Raw genomic sequence first — 21383 nt, forward strand, 5'->3', positions numbered from 1 at the left:
TTAAGCATCCTGGAATAAAGATTTTTTTTTTTGGGAGGGGGGGGTTCATACAAGCACCACACCTTAAGCAGGCATTCTTTTCAAGCGATTTCATTAAACTTTCTGAAATGATGTCCCCGAGGGACATTCCTACTTTACGGGGAAATTACTTTTAGAGGATTTTATCCTCGCACATCATCTTGCTTAACCACATATGGAAACATCGTGTTCTCTATTAATGAAAACCATGTCATGACACTAGGTACGATCAAAACTCCTTAAAAGAAAACGAATTCACAAGAACAAGATTAAAAGCGAAGGGTCATAAACCGAATTTTGCTAGGAACCCTGAAAATTCCAGCCTCTTAACAAGACAGATTATAAGGAAATTATCCATGCAGTAAATTTGTGGCCCATAATTTAACTATGAGAGAACAAAAGGGCGATGTTTAGAAAGGGAAGGATTAGTAACGGAAGCAGCATTAGGAAAATGCGATGGAGAAACAGGATCTGCTGCAAGACACTTTTGATACGAACAATGGTGTTTTCTTACGGGAAATATGGAAACTGTAAAATCCTGCTGTGAGATCAAAACAGGGACCTGAGCTTCCAAATCTGACTTGATTATAGTCTCTCTTCCGCCTAGATGTGTAGCTGCTGTAGCCTTGTGCATTTTCCCACTATGTCACATGCAGAAGGCTGGCGTCTTTGTGTTAAGTTATGCATGCAGAACTTTGCCCTGAATGTGAGCAAGAACCACGCTGGCTTCTTTTTAAAGACAGGCTGTGAACATCACTGAGAAGGAGCAGAAAGGTTTGCTGCAAATTTTGCAACTGGTCTGTTTTGCACTCCAAAATGCCTGTGCATTTTGCCTTCTGGCAGCAACCCCCCAAACTGCATGGAATGTGGTCTTGGAAGGTCCCCCAAACTTTAAGAGGCTGCAACAGGCATGAGGAGGCTGAAAAGCCCTTGCACATGCCCAGAAGACATCAGTCTTCAGATCCCAATCATTCTGCCGTATTTTCAGGTACTGGAATAATATAGCACCAAATGATATTTATAAAGAGGAGTTTTGTAATTTGCCAAACCAATTCACTTTCCTATGAGAGCTAATCAGTTCTTCAATTTGATTGGAAACAAAAAGAGGGAACTGAATGTGGCTTCCCCCCCCCTTCCTATTTAGCACAAAAGCCAGGGGTTTTTTTGGAGGGGGAAAATCATTTCACAATACATTTTGCACTAAAATAGAATAAAGAAAAGGCTTTTCTTCATCTCGTTAACTGGCTTAAAACAGATACATTACAAATATAATTTGGAACACACTTAGATGTTTATTATACAGTTCAATTTCAAATGCAGGGAGGGATTTCACAAGGTTAAAAAGCATAAAAATGTTTTCCAGCAACATGTACTTTTATTTCCAGGGGCAAACTCCCTGATCCTCTCAAAATAATAAGCACAGCTTTTTAAAAGAAGGCAATAGTTCAAATTTATGGGATTCAGATAGGCAATTCCTGGAACCCTCCCCTGCCCAAAGGTCTGGGAGGAGGAGGATGCCTGTACCAGATTCTCACTTGAGCACCATTTGAAAGCGGAATAGAAAAGCTAGACAGGAAACAACTGCTTCAGTCACAAAGAGAAAGTTGAGCTCCCTCTTCAACCCCCATAGAAGCCCAATTAAAATACTCTACTAGAGTGTGCCTTCTTCTCTCTTCGTATCTTTTTAAATATATTATAAAAAGTAGATGAAATTATGTACAGTCCAAACCTCTTACCATAAAATATAATGAAGCCCTGCTCTTAGGAGTAGATGGTCGTTCCTTCCATGTCTACTCCAGAAAACAAGAAATGATTGCAAGGATTGGCCTCCACTGAGCAGAACTGGACTTCATGAGAAATAAATGGTATAATCTACTTTTCTTTTGAGAATCAGCACAGCTACAAGCCCTGTTTAAGGGGGGGGGGGGGCAGCAGAGACCTTGTAGCCTGCTTAATAAAGAACTTTTTGTGGAGGAAGCAGTCCTTATTCTGACAAACTCCTTACAGTTTGATTGCTGTGGATCTTCAGGGGGCATGAAGTGATAACAGTAGAATCTCTGACTTTGAAAATGTATTTATTAGCAAGACCACTGATTAGAGATAGGAGAACGCCAGCACTTTTCTTTTTTTCCATTAACTTCAGTAGCATGTGTTGTTTAGCATGCCTGTTCTTTCTTCTCAGACCTCACTCTGCACAAAAGATTTCTAAAAATATCTAAATATTCCCAAAGTATTCCAGAGCACCCTAAGGGCTCACAGCTGCTGTAGGAATCCCCAGAAGCATTAAGTATCTGGAGACGGCTACAACTTTGTAAGATCACCCAGCAGCTCTGATCTCACATTGGTTTGAGTGGGGAAAGGGGCCCATGACACAATTCTGCCAGTTTCGGTTGAGACTTGGCTATGTTAAAAGTAATGCTCCATTGGAAAATGCCAACCCAACAACACTACTGTAATAATTGATCAGCTTTAGGAATTAGCATATGTTTTATCTGAGCAGGTACACCATTGCGATTAATTACAGTACTCAGTTCTGCTTTCTGTTCTACATACCAATGATATATATATTTTATTTAAAACTCCCCACCGTCATAGATACTCTGAACCAACAAGTACAATCTCATGTCCTACAAATTCATCCTTTCTTCCATCCAACCCAACTTCAAAAACCAAATTAGCTTGCAGTATGAACGGTCGCTGGTTTCAAGATGGTCTTTCAGAACAGGAAAGAAAGGGAGGGAAACAACCTGTCATTTACCCATCAAATACACGCACGCACACAAATACACACACAAACCCCTGCGCTCACAGAGGAGGTTAAGAGCCCAGTGTTAAGCTGACAGAATTAACAATTGAACTATGGTGTTGGTTTAAGTCTGCAGGGCCCAGTTACCAAATCAAAATGTTGATCCCCCTTTCATGCCATTTGCATTCCTTGAAATAAATCAACTCCTCACCTCTTGCCCAGATGCTCACGGGACTGGATACTCTGATTTGAGCCTTAGGAACCTGCATTAGTTATATTTGAGGTATCATCTCACTTTTGGGTCTAGAGTCCATTGCATCTAACTTCTCATTTATCAGCCTAAGGCAGGACTAGCGAGTCTGCGGCCCTCCAGAGTCGCTGGGACTCCTCCCAATTTGCACCAGCAGCAGGCAGGATGGCCAGTGGTCAAGGACTATGGGAACTCGAGTGCAGCAACACCTAGAGGGTCACAGATTCCTCATCTATGGTCAGTTACATCATCCGGGACCTGTGCTGTATTCTTTTATCTGGGATATTTAACTGGCTAAGTATAACAAAATCTGAAAGGGGTAAATGAGCACCAATACAGAAACCAGCACATAAGATCAAGAGAGCAGAGCAGAGCAACGGGGAGACCCTGGTCTGCACTGAATCAGGACTTTTTGCCCCCTCTTTTTGTTTTAAATTTAAACGAAGTCTTTAAAAAGGAGATGACAAAAATCAGGAAAAGAGAAGTGGGCCAGGGTGGGGTGAGAGGGAACGTAAGGTCCCCCCAACTGCCTGAATTTTGCAGACAGACGAGCTCAGCTGGAGGTGGTGAAGGGAGCAGATGCGTTATTGGTACTAGTAGCTGTGGCACCTGTTACTGTGAAGCCTGTGGGAGGCGCTATGGAGCTGTGGCTTGGCTGCAGGTCCTTGGGGATGCCGCTGTGGGAGCTCAGCTGGTGGCCAAAGGCGGCGCTGAACTGAGGGAGCTGTTGCTTTGGGGAGGTGGAGGCCATGAGTTCAGAGGACCCAGGGCCCATGCCGCTGAAACTGGTCTGCGGCAACCCCGGGAGCACGCTGGAGCTGTTGGGGGTGACGGTGGCGAAGGCAGGCTGCGTGGTCTCTGAGTGCGACGTGCTGGGTGGCGTGGACAGGGAGGTGGAGAGCAGGTGTCCGTCGGCACCGAGCAGGTTGCTGAACGGAGAAGGGTCGCCCAGGCTGACAGGGAGGCTCCCCCAGTGAGTTCTGGGGTTCACCACACCACCGAGCGGCACCTCCAGCTGCGAAGGGAGCAGATGTTGTGCTATGATGGGCATCTCTGCGGAGAAGGTAGCTGCCAAGTTATCGCCAGAGTAGGAGGCGGCATGAGGGGACGTGATATGGTCACTGTAGGGCGACGGCACATGCTCGCTGTCGTAATGGCTTCCATGGGGTGAGGAGTGTGAATGGTCACTGCTGTATTGCTGTCGTGAGGTGATTAGGTCGTCTGCCTTGCTTAGCAGCTGGGCAGGGTGTGGCCTCTGGGAGGCATGGCTGCCATCGTGAAGTCCTTGAAATTGCCCTGGGAAGGCTCTCTCCCCAAGCCCACTCTGACTTATCAGAGTGGCAGAAGTAAGGCCAACGTTGGCTGGGGCAGAGAATTGCCCCTGAATCTGCCCTGCCAGGGGCGTAGGTGGGTTGGATAAGGTAGCAGAGCGGAGCAAGCTATCATCCAGGTCCAGGCTAGAGAAATTCTCGTCATGCACTATACGCCCATTCAGCAGCTCACCTAGATCCGCGTTGACTTCCCGGCTCAAGGACTGAATTCCTGAAGTTTCAGCACCCGTGGAGAACACCCCTATGCCTCTGTCCGATAGTTCTTGAACCGGCACGCCGTCTGTCTGTGTGAGCACTCCTATAGTACTCAGGCACTCAAGAGAAGTCACAGCCTGCAAGGCCCGTTCCAGCTCCTCTGCCTCTTCGGTCGTAGGGAGGAGGTCTCCATTTTTACCTGCGTTAAATTAAAGATATGTTAAGCAGTTGGCATACCTCTCGTAGGGGCATTCTTCCACAATTCATGCAATGGCTAGTATAACATCCAGTTGGACCTTTAAAGGTAAAGGGACCCCTGATCATTAGGTCCAGTCGTGACCAACTCTGGGGTTGCGGTGCTCATCTCGCTTTATTGGCCGAGGGAGCTGGCATACAGCTTCTGGGTCATGTGGCCAGCATGACTAAGACGCTTCTGGCAAACCAGAGCAGCGCACGGAAACGCCGTTTACCTTCCCGCCGGAGCGGTACCTATTTATCTACTTGCACTTTGACGTGCTTTCAAACTGCTAGGTTGGCAGGAGCAGGGACCGAATAACGGGAGCTCACCCGGTCGAGGGGATTCGAACCGCCGACCTTCTGATTGGCAAGTCCTAGGCTCTGTGGTTTAACCCACAACACCACCTGTGTGCCCAAGTCTGACCTTTAGCTGTTCATTTTTTTAATTAACTTTATATGTGAGTGCATGAATTTATTTGCAGCCCATTGGAAGTGTTACCAGCCTGTTAGCATAAACCTACATGTCATAGGGTGGCTGGAGTGTATGTCTACCAAACAAGGCCATGTTCACACAGACAGTTTGATTACTTGATGACTGCAGCACCAAGTGGCAACTTGCATGTGTGAAAGAGCTGCCAAGGCAGACTTTCATACCACTTCATTTTGCCTTAACAGCAGGCTCTGTTTCCACCACGGCGTGCTGCAAGTCATCAAATGCAAAAAACAAAATAAAACTGAGCGGTGCACATACAACTTTAGTCAGAAAACTTTATTACTGACAGGCAAGGCCTACCACAGTTCAGAAAGGAAGCTTAATTGGGTTTAATACAAAGAAGAAAGCTCTCCCCTCTCAACTGACATTAAGATCTTCAGAGAATCATTTTGTTTTAGAGGAGACGACATTCTTTCAACTGAAAATGCAACAGATAAAAAAAACAAGCAACATACATTGAGGTCCAGCACCGAGGGCCTTCTGGTGGTTCCCTCACTGCGAGAAGCCAAGTTACAGGGAACCAGGCAGAGGGCCTTCTCGGTAGTGGCGCCCTCCCTGTGGAATGACACCAGATGTCAAAGAGAACAACAACTACCAGATTTTTAGAAGACATCTGAAGGCAGCCCTGTTTAGGGAAGCTTTTAATGTTTGATGTATTACAGTATTTTAATATTTTTTTGGAAGCCGCCCAGAGTGGCTGGGGAAGCCCAGCCAGATGGGCAGGGTATTATTATTATTATTATTATTATTAATAATAATAATAATAATAATAATAATAATAATAATAATTACTACTACATTGGAACATTATTTGATTATTTGTCAGGGCTATGTTTCTTCCATGGGATCGTTGCAAAAAATATGTAATACGCTATCTACTGGAGAATTTGGTATCCTGAGACACTGTTGGATTTTTAAATGCTGAGGGGCATGGTTTACAGAGCCTTACCTACATACTATAGTATAGGCCGTGATAAAGGATGGTCGTACATGGATGCAGCCAAGATCACGATCAAAGACCAAAATAAAGGAGCCATAGTAAAAGCCAGCAATAGCTCTAAGCAAATGTTTATGTGAAGTTTAACAATTGGCGCTGCACGCCAACCAATGCTGGTTTGACATGCTTCTGTAAGGATGCAGGCACACAAACGCCCCAGTGTGAGTAAGCCATAATTTCACAATCTATACATCGGAAGTTCAATTTACATGGATTTTTGTGGTTTGGACCTACTTGTGTTGGGCTCACTTCAACTTCTAGCCCCAGACCTATTAACTTCGCTGACCACAGTGGAATGATATGTGATGTGTAATGAAAGAGGAAAAATCCCTATGCTGCAATCCAATAATAATAATAACAATAATAATAATAATAATAATATATTCATATCCCACCCATCTGGCTGAGTTTCTCCAGCCACTCTGGGCAGCTTCCAACAAAAGATTAAAAATGATACTGGACTGCTCATATAAGATATTTCCAGATTGGGAAAGATTTTTCTCTATTATTCATAAATGGGTCCGAGAGAGGGGGAGACGCTCAGCTGTTTCTAGAATTGTGCACTGCCTGCACCTGTCTCTGAACTGCTTTTATTTATTTATGTAGTATATTTATATCCTGCTCTTCCAACAATGCCCTTCAGGGCACCTGATAATGAAAAAATAAAAACATGCAATGAAAACCCTCAATAAAAAACACAGGATTAAAAAAGAGCATGTTAAAATTGTATTGATGGTTAAAACAGGCTTGTAAAATGAAAATGGGGTGGTATTGAAGTAATGGGAGAAAATGAAAACAAAAGAGGAGCCTCCAAATTTGCAAAGACAGGGCACTGCAGCTAAAAAGTCCCTGTCCTTAGTCACCCCCACCTTAGTTCAGAAAGTGGGCAAGGGAGGAAAATACAGTGGTGCCTCGCAAGACGAAATTAATCCGTTCCGTGAGGCTCTTCGTATAGCAGTTTTTTTACATTTTACAGGGATTCGATACAAAACATGGTCTTTCCTGTTAAATCATGTGGAATGTCTTTTCATTGCCATTTTAGCATTTGTTAAGGATATACGGTATATATCCCTAAGGAAGTCAGACTATCCTCCACCAGGGCCAGGGCCTTTTCAGTGATGGCTCCAACCTGGTGGAATGCTCTGTCCCATGAGACTAGGGCCCTTCAGGATTTAACCTCCTTCCGTGGGGCCTCTAAGACAGAGTTATTCCGCCTGCCCTTTAATTTGAATTCAACCTGATCTTTTATTTCCCTTCTCTTCCCTCCCCCTCCCCTTTTATGAAGATTACCCGCTCTGAGACCCCACAGCTAATTCTCCCCTGGCCTCCTTACTGGCCCAAGTAGGACTAATTCCGCCAGCTAGCCCTGGTGGCTATCTAATTCTTATTAAATGGATTTCCCCCAAACCCGCAGGAACTCGCAAGACATTCTCGTCTTGCGAAGCAAGCCCATAGGGAAATTCGTTTTGCAAAGCGCCTCCAAAACGGAAAACCCTTTCGTCTAGCGGGTTTTCCGTCTTGCGAGGCGTTCGTCTTGCAGGGCACCACTGTACCCAGATAAAAGACTGTTGTTCGGATATTTGAGTAACGCAGCGTGGAATTGTTATGTTTTTAGGCAGTGGAGCAACATGGACAAACACGCCTAGATTTTTCAGTTCATAATGTAGGAAGCTTGGTCTTTTCAAAGTTAATATAATTAGATAGTTTTTATCTTTTCCAGCTGCACTGGCTCCCGGTGGAGCACAGGGTCAGATTTAAGGTGCTGGTTTTGACCTTTAAAGCCCTTCACGGCCTAGGACCCTCGTACCTACGGGACCGCCTCTCCCGGTATGCCCCACGGAGAGCCTCAAGGTCCATAAATAGCAACACCCTAGTGGTCCCGGGCCCTAAGGAAGTTAGATTGGCTTCAACCAGAGCCAGGGCCTTTTCAACACTGGCTCCCACCTGGTGGAACGCTCTGTCTCGCGGAAGTTGGTCGCCCGCTTCACCGGCCCGTTTCCTATCGTGGACCAAGTCTCTCCTGTGGCATTCCGTCTCCGGTTGCCCGCAACCCTGAAGGTTCACCCGGTCTTCCACAGGTCCCTTCTGAGTCCGGTGGCCCCACCCGACGAGTTCCACCCGAACCGTCCCCGAACGCAGCCAGTGTTGGTTCAGGGAGAGCCTGAGTACGAGGTGGAACGCATCCTGGACTCCCGTTACCGCAGGGGAAAGCTGCAGTATCTCATTGACTGGAAGGGGTACGGACCGGAGGACCGCTCCTGGGAACCAGCGGCCAACGTCCACGCACCTGCCTGCCTCCGAGAGTTCCATGCGACGTACCCCGGCAAGCCGGGTCCGGACCCTCGGTTGAGGGGGGGGCCTGGGAGGGGGGATGGTGTGATGGCCTGGGATTCCGATTCAGAGGACGAACCAGAGGAATCCCAGCCTGCACAGGAGTCCCCGCCTCCAGGGCCAGCTGAACTGGGGCAAGGCCTAGATGCTGAAGAGCCTGCACCTGTGGCAGAGCACCAGGAGCTGGCCCCAGGTGAAACCCTTCTGGCCCCAGAGGGGCTTGAGGACTCAGTGGCGTCAGGTGAGCCTCCTCCAGGGCCCAGTAACCCTTCGGCCTCTCCTGATCTGCAGAGGCTTAGGGCAGAGAGGCGAAGGGAACTGGTTGCTCCCAGGAGGAGTGCTCGCCTTAAGGTCAGAGGAGGCGGGGCTCTTGGGGGCCGGGACCGCCCCTGGCCTTAGAAGAGGATAAAAGCCCAGTCAGCGCGGCCCCAGGTTGCGGGAGCAACGTCGTTGTTGGCTTCGGACCTTCCTGTGTTCCTGATCCCTGCTCGGCCTCCTGTTCCTGACCATCCGGTGCTCCTGTTCCCTGCTCGGCCTCCTGTTCCTGACCATCCGGTGTTCCTGTTCCCTGCTCGGCCTTCTGTTCCAGCGTTCCTGTTCCCTGCCCGGCTCTCCGCCTCGGACCTCGCCCCTCTTCGTGTGGACTCTGCTTACGCCCACGGTACCTTACCCCCGGGTCCAGCACAGGTACCTTGGGTTAAGTACTTAATTCGTTCTGGAGGTCCGTTCTTAACCTGAAACTGTTCTTAACCTGAAGCACCACTTTAGCTAATGGGGCCTCCTGCTGCTGCCGCGCCGCCAAAGAACAATTTCTGTTCTCATCCTGAAGCAAAGTTCTTAACCCGAGGTACTATTTCTGGGTTAGAGGAGTCTGTAACCTGAAGCATATGTAATCTGAAGTGTATGTATCCCAAAGTACCACTGCATTTATATTTATGTATTTTTTAAAAAATCCTTTCCACAAATGGCTCTGTGGAATAGAAAAGTGTTAACGGTATATGATCGTGCAATAATTGTTCTCTGCAAAATAGGATTGAAGCAATTGAAACGAGAAAAGTATCTGCTTTACATTCAGAAATACAACGTACAGGCAAAGAACATTTCACACAGGGGTTCCGTTCTCAGTTCCTGAATGTGCATAATTATGCCCTTTCCTCTGCTGGGTCCAAAAGGACCTACAGTGGTGCCCCGCAAGACGAATGCCTCGCAAGACAGAAAACCCGCTAGACGAAAGGGTTTTCCGTTTTGGAGCTGCTTCGCAAAACAAATTTCCTATGGGCTTGCTTCGCCAGACGAAAATGTCTTGCGAGTTCCTGCGGGGTTTTTCCCCCCCCCCCTTTTTCCCAAGCCGCTAAGCCGCTTATCAGCTGATCCACTAAGCCGCTAAGCCGCTTAACAGCTGATCCGCTAAGCCGCTTATCAGCTGATCCGCTAAGCCGCTTATCAGCTGATCCGCTAAACCCGCTAAGCCGCTAATAGCGCTAATCCGCTAAGCCGCCAATGGGCTTGCTTCGCAAGACGAAAAAACCGCAAGACAAAGAGAATCGCGGAATGGATTCTTTTCGTCTTGCACCACTGTACATGTTGGCAATCACGTGTCATTTGGACACACCTAAAATGGTCACGTAGAATCCTGGCTGACAGTTTGACTAGAAATCTGAACCATCATTTTTCATCCTTGCACATTTCGGCATTTTCCTTAATTGTACAAAGCCACTTCCGAGTCTAGGGAGGAGGTAGGGTTGCGGTCTTCACGCCCCTTCCCCACACTTGCGGGGGCTGGCTCCAGCCCCCACGATACCTGGGGGAATCCTCGGCCGCATCATTCCTGAGCCAGCCTATCGGCGTGGCCTAACTGCATTTAGGTCCGGCGCAGCCAAGAGACTCCCTCTTTGCCGCGCCGCAGCCAGACAGGTTTTCCCTTTCCTCCCACCCGTTAGGCTAGGCTCTCTGATGTTGCTATGAACTGCGGTTGGTCGCCGTCAAGGAGCCTGGTAGGAATTTTCCCAACTGGCAGATTGGCAGCAGCCACTTGGTTTTCGCCTACCTCATAGCAAACCGTCACAACTCGCAGTATTAAGGTTAGGCATTGGTAGGGGTATTATTCTATTGTTATGCAGATGAAGGGGGAAGGAAGCGCCATCACCTTCCCCCAAACATAAGGGTAGTCCGTTAAAGGATTCCGGGGGGCATGGCCTTGTCCTAAGCCTATGGAGGTGTAGGCCCCCGGCACGCCCCCAAGTGGTAACTCCGGGGGGGGGGGAGCTCCTAGCTGACATGCTTCAGCAGGACTCCTCCTACTGGTGGTTAACCCTCACCGAACTTCTAGCAACAGGGCTGAAGCAGGTTAGCTGTTAGGACCAATGCGTATACCGCTCCATTCCTGTAATCAATAAAGTTGTGGCCTAATGCGACCCATTAACCCGAATTCTGGTGTCTCGTGTCTTTATTTCTGAGGGGGGAGGGGGGGAACTCGCCATGCAATTTTGGGGGGAAGAAAAAAAATGTTGCCATTTCCTGCCACAGCACTGAGTTTTTTTGTCTTTAATCGAGAGAGAAGGTACCTTCAAAGAAATCAAAGTCTTGCAAGTCATCCGGCAGCCGTGGCAGGACGTCAGAGAAGTCCTCCTGATTCAATTCGAGGTCGTGTGGAATGTCTGTGATTTCATTGGCGATGTCATCTGGCAGCTCATCTGTACTCAGCTCCGGTGTGGAAGGGCTCCTACAAAAACAAGGAAGACAGTCACCCCCGCCCTTTGGTCTGGCGCTGTGCTGGACTCTGATTTATTCTGGGATGCATATGCCCTTTCTCCACCCCACCCCCCTTTTTTGTTTTTTTAAACTGTTCCCTCACCAAACTCAACTCTGAATGTATGGAGCCGTTGGAGCTGCCATAGATAAAGCTACTGCAGGATCTGGTATGGCTGCAACTAAGATTTGTGTACAGCCCTGTCTCTTTTCTACCTCTGCTGGTGCACAAAAGATGGTACGGGATATTCTTGCTGGTGCAAGAAGATGCATGGCACACAATCCTATGAATGTTTACTCTCACGCAGTGCTGGGTAATGGCTATACTATGACAGAAGAAATCAGTGCACAAATGTGATTTCCAAGAGGGGCTTAAACATGCCTTGAAACTTAAAACAAGTTGCATGCTTCCAATCCTCAATGTTCTTTGGAAAACAGGGAACCCAGGCAGCAGGGATTCCTCCCCCCTGCTTTATCCACTTTTGGCTAAAATATGAGCAGCAAGTGATGATTTGTTGGGATTCCCCAACTCAGATCCTTGAAACGTCTGCATTGCTCTGAAAGCATAGCTCCATCCCAGGGCCCCAATGGTCTTAGTGGTAGTATTGGTTCCAAGGTGGTTCCCTCATTGCGAGAAGTGAGGTTACAGGGAACCAGACAGAGGGCCTTCTCGGTAGTGGCGCCCGCCCTGTGGAACGCCCTCCCTTCAGATGTGGGAGTTGACCTAGAAAATACATACACACATCTCTTGATCTTAAGAATTAATTGTTATCTCCAATATTGAAACCCAGGATATAGTTTTCCCCCGGATTGAAAGTCTGAGAGACCCACTTTTAAACAATCTTCCTTCAAACCATAGTTTGTGGACAAGTGCGAATACATCCACTGACTTGCATAACGCTCTTCCAGCTCAGTTACTATTTAGACTGGCTTATTAAAGTACTAGAAAGGAGCCATTAAGCTGAGTTCTTTCACACTAAATTGTTCTACAGAATCTTCTGGAAAGATGTGAATCAGTCACATCTTTTTCAATAATCTGAGACCGTTAAGGGATGTAAAAATGCACCATTCTGGAGCAAAAGTCTTACTTGGTATGTCAATTTATTAAGGTAGAAGAGAGCTCTAATGCATGAAAAACGCCGTTACATCAGTAGCAGAGTATATTACGTCAGGTCATAAAGACTGGCCAAAAATGTCTACAAGTTGGCATGATAAATGCCCCCTGGGGACCTGGCCAGGCAGCAAGGCAGAGCAAATTGGAAAACAAACAAGTGATCGCTCTGCAAGTCTGCAGAATGAGTGCGCACAACCTTTCCCCCTCTCTGCCGCCAGCCATAACCCAGCACTTGTGTGAGAGTAAATGTACATAGGATTATGTGCCATGTAAGAACCACTGTCCTCAAGAGGGCTTGTTTTCAACCAAGTATGTACAGAACATCAGAGTTGGTTTTCCTATTCCTCATACAGGTAGCGTAGACTACGGCTGGAATTCAAACTAAGGCAACAGTTCTATCAGCGCAAGTGTCTTTGCTTGCCAGACAGGATTACATACCCTCTCCTCACCGCCATGTGCTGTTCTTCTGGGGGGGTGGGGTCCCAATCCTGCAGAGCCAATTTAGTGGAGAGCACAAGGGGAGGAAAGCCCTGTTTTGTGAGCGTCACTCGTTCTGGCTCTTGCTAGCACAACTATTTAGCTGAATCTGGACCAATACTCATTTACTTGGCCTATTCTTTTCCAACACTACGCTGTCAACTTAGAAAATTAATCATAGCTGGGCTCTGACCGTATATGGGAGATCTCCATTGGCAGTGAGACGCTGGTGGGCATACTGAGGTTTCCTTGGGGCACAGCAGGAGGAATCGGTTTTTGGGGACGTCGTGGCCCTCGCCTTCTCTTTTTCTTGTGTTTTTTGGTAAGAGCAGGTGGCTTTGTTTTTTTCCTGGGTTTCCTCTGCTGCTGGTGCTGGACTTTGCGGGAGCTGTCTCCTCTCAAGAAGTTATCCTTTTTAGAACGAGAATGGAAAACACCAATACTGAACTGAGAAGCACTTTTTTTTCCTTGCCATTCCAAAGTGTGAACATCTCTATGGCATGCAAGTCGGAATAGACAACGCCTGACACCTTGAAAAGGGAACCATGGTGCTAAGCAAACCGTACTGCCTTTTGTACCACTGGCGGGAAAGAATCCTAAACACATTCGGACGAAACTATTTCGAAATTCAAATCATACAAGTTTAACATGTGGCCTTCAGGAAGTTTAGGATGGCACTGAATCAGAAAGAATGTTCATCAGAGTTCAAGGCAAGAAATGGTCAATTACAATGGTGCCCCGCAAGACGAATGCCTCGCAAGACGGAAAACCCGCTAGACGAAAGGGTTTTCCGTTTTGGAGGTGCTTCGCAAAACGAATTTCCTATGGGCTTGCTTCGCAAGATGAAAATGTCTTGCGAGTTCCTGCGGGGTTTTTTCCCTCCCCCCCTTTTTCCCAAGCCGCTAAGCCACTTATCAGCTGATCCGCTAAGCCGCTTAACAGCTGATCCGCTAAGAGGCTTAACAGCTGATCTGCTAAGCCGCTAAACAGCTGATCCGCTAAGCTGCTTATCAGCTGATCCGCTAAGCCACTTATCAGCTGATCCGCTAATAGCGCTAATCCGCTAATGGGCTTGCTTCGCAAGACGAAAAAACCGCAAGACGAAGAGACTCGCGGAACGGATTCTTTTCGTCTTGCGAGGCACCACTGTACTTCTCTTTGAAAATGGCTTGGAGCATCACAACGCCATGTCACCAGGAATCACAGAATTACACACACGAATGCAAAATACAGAGAAGGTATTACTTCCAAATGAGTTAACAACCTTCGGATAATGTAATTTTCTGTAGATGGCGTTTGCCACCTTGATGTTGCAAGGTTTCACAAGGTGCTATAATTAAAAGGGGTGGATCTTCAAAGTGGATTACATCGAGGTGGGTCCCAAGGGCTGGATTCCCTGTGGCCAAGCTTCCATGGGCAGGACAAAAATGAAAGTGAGTGTGGGTGGAGCATGTTGGTGGGGAGGGACCCACATTACACAAACGCACACACACCCTAACCTTCCCCGCCCCTTGCCAAAGTTAGATATGAAAAGCCCCCCGTTAGAGCCAACTGGACCTCCATGAAAATGCCCCATGTTGCATTTAGGCTTGAAAATCTCCTATTGATGGTGCGCAGAGGCAAGGAGGAAACACAGTGGGTGTGACGGGGAGCTTCCATGGGTTGAATTTAGCCCACAGGCTAGATCCCCACATGTAGTTTAGGGCAGCCAAAAAACTGAGCTTTGTGCCAGTAAGAAACTGTCTGATGACAAAATGTGAGTCATCTGGGAATTAGCCAAATTCAGGTGCCAGCTATTAGCTTGAGGGCTATGGTGTATGACTCTTGTGCCTACCAAAGGGGAAAGGTAATGTTCAAACCTTTGTGAGGCGGTTTGCAGATTGTCTGGGGAAAGAAGTTAAAATGAGGAGAGCTTCCGTTCCACTGACCGACGCAAGTGGCAAAAATAAACTGTGTGAACAAACTGAAATGCTCACGTTTCCACCTTGACAAGGCCTTCCAGGAGAATATCCTATAAGCCTATGAGAGGTATCCCAACTAACTTCATCCATCAGTGCAAGGATTTCTGCTTGTGCAACAGAACTCCCCCTACCCAGTCTTCTCCCACGGTGTACTTCCTGAATCCGCCTGGGGGCTACCCAGAATCAAGAATGAAGATTTAGGGAGGGGATGGGAAGAAGTTCCACAGCACAAGCTGAAATCCTGGTGCTAGTGGAACAAATTAGTTGGATACCGCCAACAGTCTCTCTGTGTTCTCACGTAGACATGACAGAGTCACAAAAGAGGACAGACCTCATTCTTAAATGCGATCCTATACATCCTTAACTGGGACTGTTAAATTCAGGGAGACTCTGTTCCGCATAAGCTTGCATAGGATGAGCAAAGGAGGATCTTTGAAACATTTCCCCATAATCCTTTAGATGAGTTCAGTCAAAGAAAGGCTGCTGATACAGCATTTTTCTTTGGTTATCATCAGAGCTCACCTTACAGCTTTCTGAAGGGGCCAGAAGCAAAAGCTGCGTGCTGATGTCATTCCCCGGCTTGCTGGAAATACTGCTGCCGCTGTTCTTCAAGTATTCTGACTAGCAAATATACTTACCATTTTTTTTGCGTGTTCTTCACACAGGGGGGTCTGGTGCGTAATGTCAAAAACTGGCACAGAGCATTGCTGTCCGTCTGCAAACTTGGCTGTGCAGCTTGAGAAAAGCTGCTGGGACCGGTTCAAGAGGATATCTGGGTCTCTCTGTAGTCAGGAATAACACACAAAGGAGGGGCAGGAGACTGCATGATACAGGGAAACTGCAGGAATGGAACACTATTTTGTCTACAGAGGTCTACACACTACAGGAAACAATGGAACTATTTGTTGGAAAATGAAAGGAACATGATGTAATGCTTTGCTTCATGAATAACAAACCTCTGCAGAGACACTAGAAACTTTTGGAAAAAGAACATTTCTGTGGGAGAACAGAGAAATAAAAAGGAGGAGAATGATTGATAAGAACAAGGAAACAACAAGAACTGGACAGAACTGGGGGAACATTTGGGATATTCAGGTTTGACAAGCTTATGGATACAAAATTGGAGTTTTTACTCCTGGATATAAAAACCTGGATAGAAGAAATGGGCCCTTATTTGATAGACTCCTTCTACGATTGGACATCCGTAATTAAAGACTGGCAAAGAACCGGAGGGACATAGTGTAATGTGGGAACTCCAGGAAGATATTAGAAGTGGAGGGATAGGTGAAACGCAAAGGGGAAAGAGGGGAGGGAAAATTGGAATCCAAAGGCTGTAAAATTATTATTTATATTTATCTTATTTTCATCTGTACTATGTTTGAAAGGGGGAAACCCGTGGAAGGGTATAGATCGATCTTAGGGGATGAGAATTTGGATAAATTGGGTTATTGACGAAGAGTGTAATTTGGGGATAAGAATTTGTTGAATTTAATTGCTTATTTGGAAGATTTGGAACACAAGAGGGGGTAGGGAGGGGAAGTCCTAGTTATTGGCAATAGATTGGATTTAATTTGTTATGATTTGTTCTAATTTGGAAAACCTTAATAAAAATTATTATAAAAAAAAAAAAAAGGAGACTGCATGATACTGAACCTTGAATTCTATTCCCAACTAATATCTCACTTTGGAGCAATTCCTTAAATGTCATTCATGCTGCAGCTACAGAAGATGCAAAGTCAACAGTTAAAAGCAAAAAAACCAACACACACACATACATACAAAACAACCTGCCATCAAGCAGAATTACTAATGATTTTATAATTTATTAAGATGGGCTTATGGAAGCAGCTATTTTGCTAATGAGTTTGTGTGTCTTGTTTCCTGGAGATTCTTAATCAATACTGTGATTTTTGGGACAATGCAATCAATAGATTTGCTTTCTAACCAACTAATGAGAATCCATACACAAATATTAAAAAGAGGATTTCTGTCATCCACATATGAGAGCACATAAAAATTGTAAATTTCTTCCTGCCTTTTTGACAGATGACGCACAGAGGAAGTCAATACAGTGAATCCCGATTCACAATTATTTTGTTCAGAAGAGATATATAAACTCAATGCGTTTTTAGTCTCTTTCTCATCTATTCCTAGAATCATAGAATCATAGAGTTGGAAGAGACCACAAGGGCCATCGAGTCCAACCCCCTGCCAAGCAGGAAACACCATCAGAGCACTCCTGACATATGGTTGTCAAGCCTCTGCTTAAAGACCTCCAAAGAAGGAGACTCCACCACACTCCTTGGCAGCAAATTCCACTGTCAAACAGCTCTTACTGTCAGGAAGTTCTTCCTAAATCAGCAGTAGGCATTTTCCTTCATCATGCAAGTTTACATGATGCAATTTCCTGAGATACCCACTTCACTTGTTTTCTCCCTGTGCTTATTCACCACCATCGTTCCCGCCATTGAGGGACACGCTCAACGTTCTGCTTAAGGCAACCTTGCTCAACCTTGGGCCCCCAGATGTTGTTGGACTACAACTCCCATCATACCTAGCTAGCAGTTGTAGCCCAATAACATCTGTAGACCCAAGGTTGAGAAAGGCTGGCTTGAGGCATTGGTGGGGCACCTACAGCCTTACACTGTTGAAATTCTAGAATGGCCAGTGTTCAGGGATGGTGGCCACTGTAGTCCAGCAGAAGCTACAAGGTTCCTGGTTCTCCTTCAACTCTTTAAGAAGCAGTCACAGCCCTAGTCACTCACACAGGGCAGGAGTGGGGAGAGTGGAGAGCAAGGCTGAGCTCTCGGCCCTACCTCTGATACTGCAAATTTTTCTTTCAACAGCTGCCTGCAACTTTGTGATGAGGAGGACCAATGAACAAGTCTCTGCTTCCACATAGGGGCTCTGCATGTTCTGGTCAGCAGCACAATCAGGTGTCCTGAACATGGAGAAACCTCTACTCACCATGAACAGAAACTTCTGCATTGTTTTTTCTTCTCACACAACCAAGCGTAACGCTTGGCTACTGGGAGAAAGAAGATACGATGTTGGGTGTGGAACTAAAGGCATGGCTTTATGAGAGCAACGCGTGAATGGAGCCAATGCGAACAAGGGAATGATCATTATTGCAGGTATATAGGGAGCATCATACCTTGGGACTCCTTAGTGGGATAAACACGGGGCAGTGATTTAGGAGAGACGCACTGGTGAATTATCTCTATGGCAGCTCAAGCAAGGGCCTACGCTGCCTCCTTGTGGCAGTGCTGGCTCATTACAAATGGAGCTTCCTGCCTGTGAGCTCAGTGGCCTTGTGTGGTGTCCAATCCCACAGAGGCTGCAAGATAAGATATGTCAGTGGACTAACTCACATAACTTGCCAACTCCAGTCTGCAAACAGCCATACCAAGACCAGCACTTGAAAGCATAGTCAATATTCTGCATGGCACTTTTCTTTCAAACGCTCTGCGCTTGTCGTATCTACAAAAGTCCTTTCATTGATCCCTTTATAATTCTCAGTTCTTCCTCAATGCCTTAGAGGAACCTTAAAATTAAGGCTAAAGTTGCAATTAGGAAGGGGCAGGGGGGGAAGCTGCAAGAGATTTAAGTGAATTTTGAAGTTGAGGGAGGAGTGGGAAAGAGAAAACTCATTAAAATTCCGAGCTTGCAGCATTTAGAAACTTTCCTTTCTTTGCTCCTGCAATTTCACATATACTCGTGCTCATTGTAAGGGCTTCTAACATAAGGACTTTCATTTTCCCTGATCTCTGCCTCTTCTGTCGATACTGCAGAATTATAGGTCTTTCATCTCTTATTCATTCTAGGTCATTGTACTACCTCACAGTGCAGATTTCACACCCTGCTGAAACCTTTATAGCAATTTAAGCTATAAGATAATTCAGACTTTCTGTGGAAACTGACAAACCAACCTCACACAGGGCAATGCCAGGTGCATGTGTCCAGTACAGGGACATTTCTAGAAAGCTGTTTGTTCCTCCACCCTGAAGGTGTACCATAGCCCTAACCAAACAATTCTGACCTGATGCCAGTGATTCGAAGTGAGGACAGATTCAAATGCTGGCTAGGCCCCTGGATTCTACCTTTGTTTCAGGGTCTCTCTGCTGCTTCAGAGCTGACACAACTGCACAGGCTTAAGAATGGATTTACCAAGTCTCTCCCATAAGTTGCTAGCTTGAAAAGAAGAACCAGGCCAAGAAGCTAGCAGGGGCGCTCCCAGAAATACTCGTTGGAAATGGGAGATGGCCAGAATTAATTACAGTCGTACTTTGGTTGTCGAACACTTTGGTACTCTGACGTTTTGGCTCCCAAACGCCATAAAACCCGGAAGTGAGTGTTCCGGTTTATGAACATTTTTCGGAAGCCGGACGTTGGACATTGGCTTCCAATTTGAGTGCAGGAAGCTCCTGCAGCCAATCGGAAGCTGTGCCTTGGTTTTCGAACCGTTCCGGGAGTTGAACAGACTCCCAGAACGGATTACGTTCAACAACCAAGGTACGACTGAATTATGTTTTTAGCCCACAACAGGAACAGGGAAACAGTGAAAAAGATACGTTGAAAACAATGTTTAGTGAACGGAAGAGCCTTGTTGGTGCATGGTTCACCCTTTGTCGTCCCTCTACATGGTGACACGTCCCTCTGCTTCACTTGGCTTGTGCTGAAACAGAAGGACACCCAAGAAGATTAGCACCAAAAAACGGAGAAGGCTGGGATATAATGTGTATGCTGTACTGCCAGGTGTGGGTGGTCCCTCACCTGTTCCGAGTACACGAAGCTCTTCGGAGCTCTCGTATCAGCTGCCCAGCGCACTCCGGCTCTCGGCTGGCTGCCCGCAGCAAAGCTTTCCGGAATGTATGTTGGCATTTCCTCTGGCGAGATTCTGCCCGCTCCAGGCGGCAGAGGTGCTTGTATTTCTGCTGAAAGTAAGTGCAAAGTTGGGAAATGCGGGAGCTCCTGCCGCTGGCGTCAGCATCATCATCTGGCCTGTGAGATTGTGTGGGGAGGAAAAAGCAGGTAATAAAATGGCTGGCACTCAAAACCCAACATTATCATTCTGCAAAATTGCACTACTGCTATTTTGTCTGTACAGCACAAGTCCCGGGTACCTGAAGAAATGTCAAGTTTCTACGTCAACCTCCCTGAGCTCTGCATTCATTTTTGAATGGTTTCCCCCCCCACACATTGGCTGGCGATTAGGCTGCGGCACCCCTTTTATGAAAATATCCCCTCTGACAATCTAGCTGACACTAGAGTCCACGCTAGAGTCTTTCTTTTTTCTCAGACTCCTACTATTTGAAAAGTTTTACAGTCTGGTTTTATTGCTTCTGCCCTTCATGATTTGACTAGGGTGTTTTACTGAATTTGTCATTGATTTTGGCTTGGATCCGGAGTTGTCCCTCCATATATGGAAGGGCTCAGCTCCCCCTTTCCCCTGCAGCTTGAGCACCACTTTTCATGCTTTTCTAAAGGGTTTCCCCTCCCTCTGGAGCAAATTCTCAGGGGGAGGGAGTCAAGGGGAAGAAAATTGACTCCCCCTTCCTCACACCAGCAGCAGCATCCTGTAAGCAAAGTTCTGCTGATGGGAGAATAGGATCTAAGCACTTATATTTTTTTATTGTCACTATAAAATTGTAATTGTTGTAAATATACCTTGAGAATTACAGAACTGATGGGAAATATAGAAAATAAATGAAATAGTACCCCCACCCACTATGAACAAACTTGTTGTGGTGCAATGGACATACTAGTGAAATACAGTGGTACCTCGGATTACATATGCTTCAGGTTACAGACTCCACTAACCCAGAAATAGTACCTCGGGTTAAGAACTTTGCTTCAGGATGAAAACAGAAATTGTGCTCTGGCGGCGCAGTGGCAGCAGGAGGCCCCATTAGCTAAAGTAGTGCTTCAGGTTAAGAACAGTTTCAGGTTAAGAACGGACCTCTGGAACGAATTAAGTATTTAACCCGAGGTACCACTGTACCACAAGTTGCGATACCATGCAACACAGCAGTTCTTGTGACCAATCCTCTGTTTCTTTGCCATGGCAGCTGCTCCTAGGAATGGACTATAAAATGATGCTTCTGAGATAGGAAAAGCAAACACCTCCACGGAGGACAAGATCACTGATCAAGTTTTGTTATTCTGATTCCGGCCTGTTTCTACGTTATACATATCTTTTTTTCAGGTTCAATGGACAAAGTTCACCAGCCATTTCTAAAATGTTTGGAGTAAAAATTCAGTGCACGAATGGACTTCCTCTTACGCCACGGGACCTCACCACCCTCTCATCTCACCTGCAACTCACTGTGTACCCCCAAAACCTGTGCCAGAGGGACCCCAATTGTAGGGATATCGCGGAGTGGACAGTGGGGTCCAGAGGGAGCACACTCCCCACCAGCAGGCAGTCACAGTCTGCCTGCACGTGTGACCCTGGGGTGCAGGGCACCCCCCCCCCCGACAAGCCA

At 46.5% G+C, this 21383-nt stretch overlaps 1 protein-coding gene across 2 annotated transcripts in view; it reads right to left on the minus strand.

The window, feature by feature from the left end:
* Positions 1-1290: 1290 nt before the first annotated feature.
* The window catches only part of INO80D (INO80 complex subunit D), a 44328-nt gene continuing 24235 nt past the window's right edge, over positions 1291-21383 (minus strand). For both annotated transcript variants that reach the window (XM_083706226.1, XM_083706225.1), the window contains exons 6-11: positions 19672-19899; positions 19470-19573; positions 15537-15670; positions 13131-13348; positions 11163-11320; positions 1291-4739 (exon numbers count right to left, since the gene is read on the minus strand). In XM_083706226.1, the coding sequence (XP_083562352.1) occupies positions 3568-4739; positions 11163-11320; positions 13131-13348; positions 15537-15670; positions 19470-19573; positions 19672-19899 (2014 nt within the window). In that variant the 3' untranslated portion in view covers positions 1291-3567. The remainder of the gene's footprint in view (positions 4740-11162; positions 11321-13130; positions 13349-15536; positions 15671-19469; positions 19574-19671; positions 19900-21383) is intronic.

Source organism: Podarcis gaigeae, assembly GCF_964106915.1.
Source record: "Podarcis gaigeae genome assembly, chromosome: 1".
Classification (NCBI taxonomy): Eukaryota; Metazoa; Chordata; class Lepidosauria; order Squamata; family Lacertidae; genus Podarcis; species Podarcis gaigeae.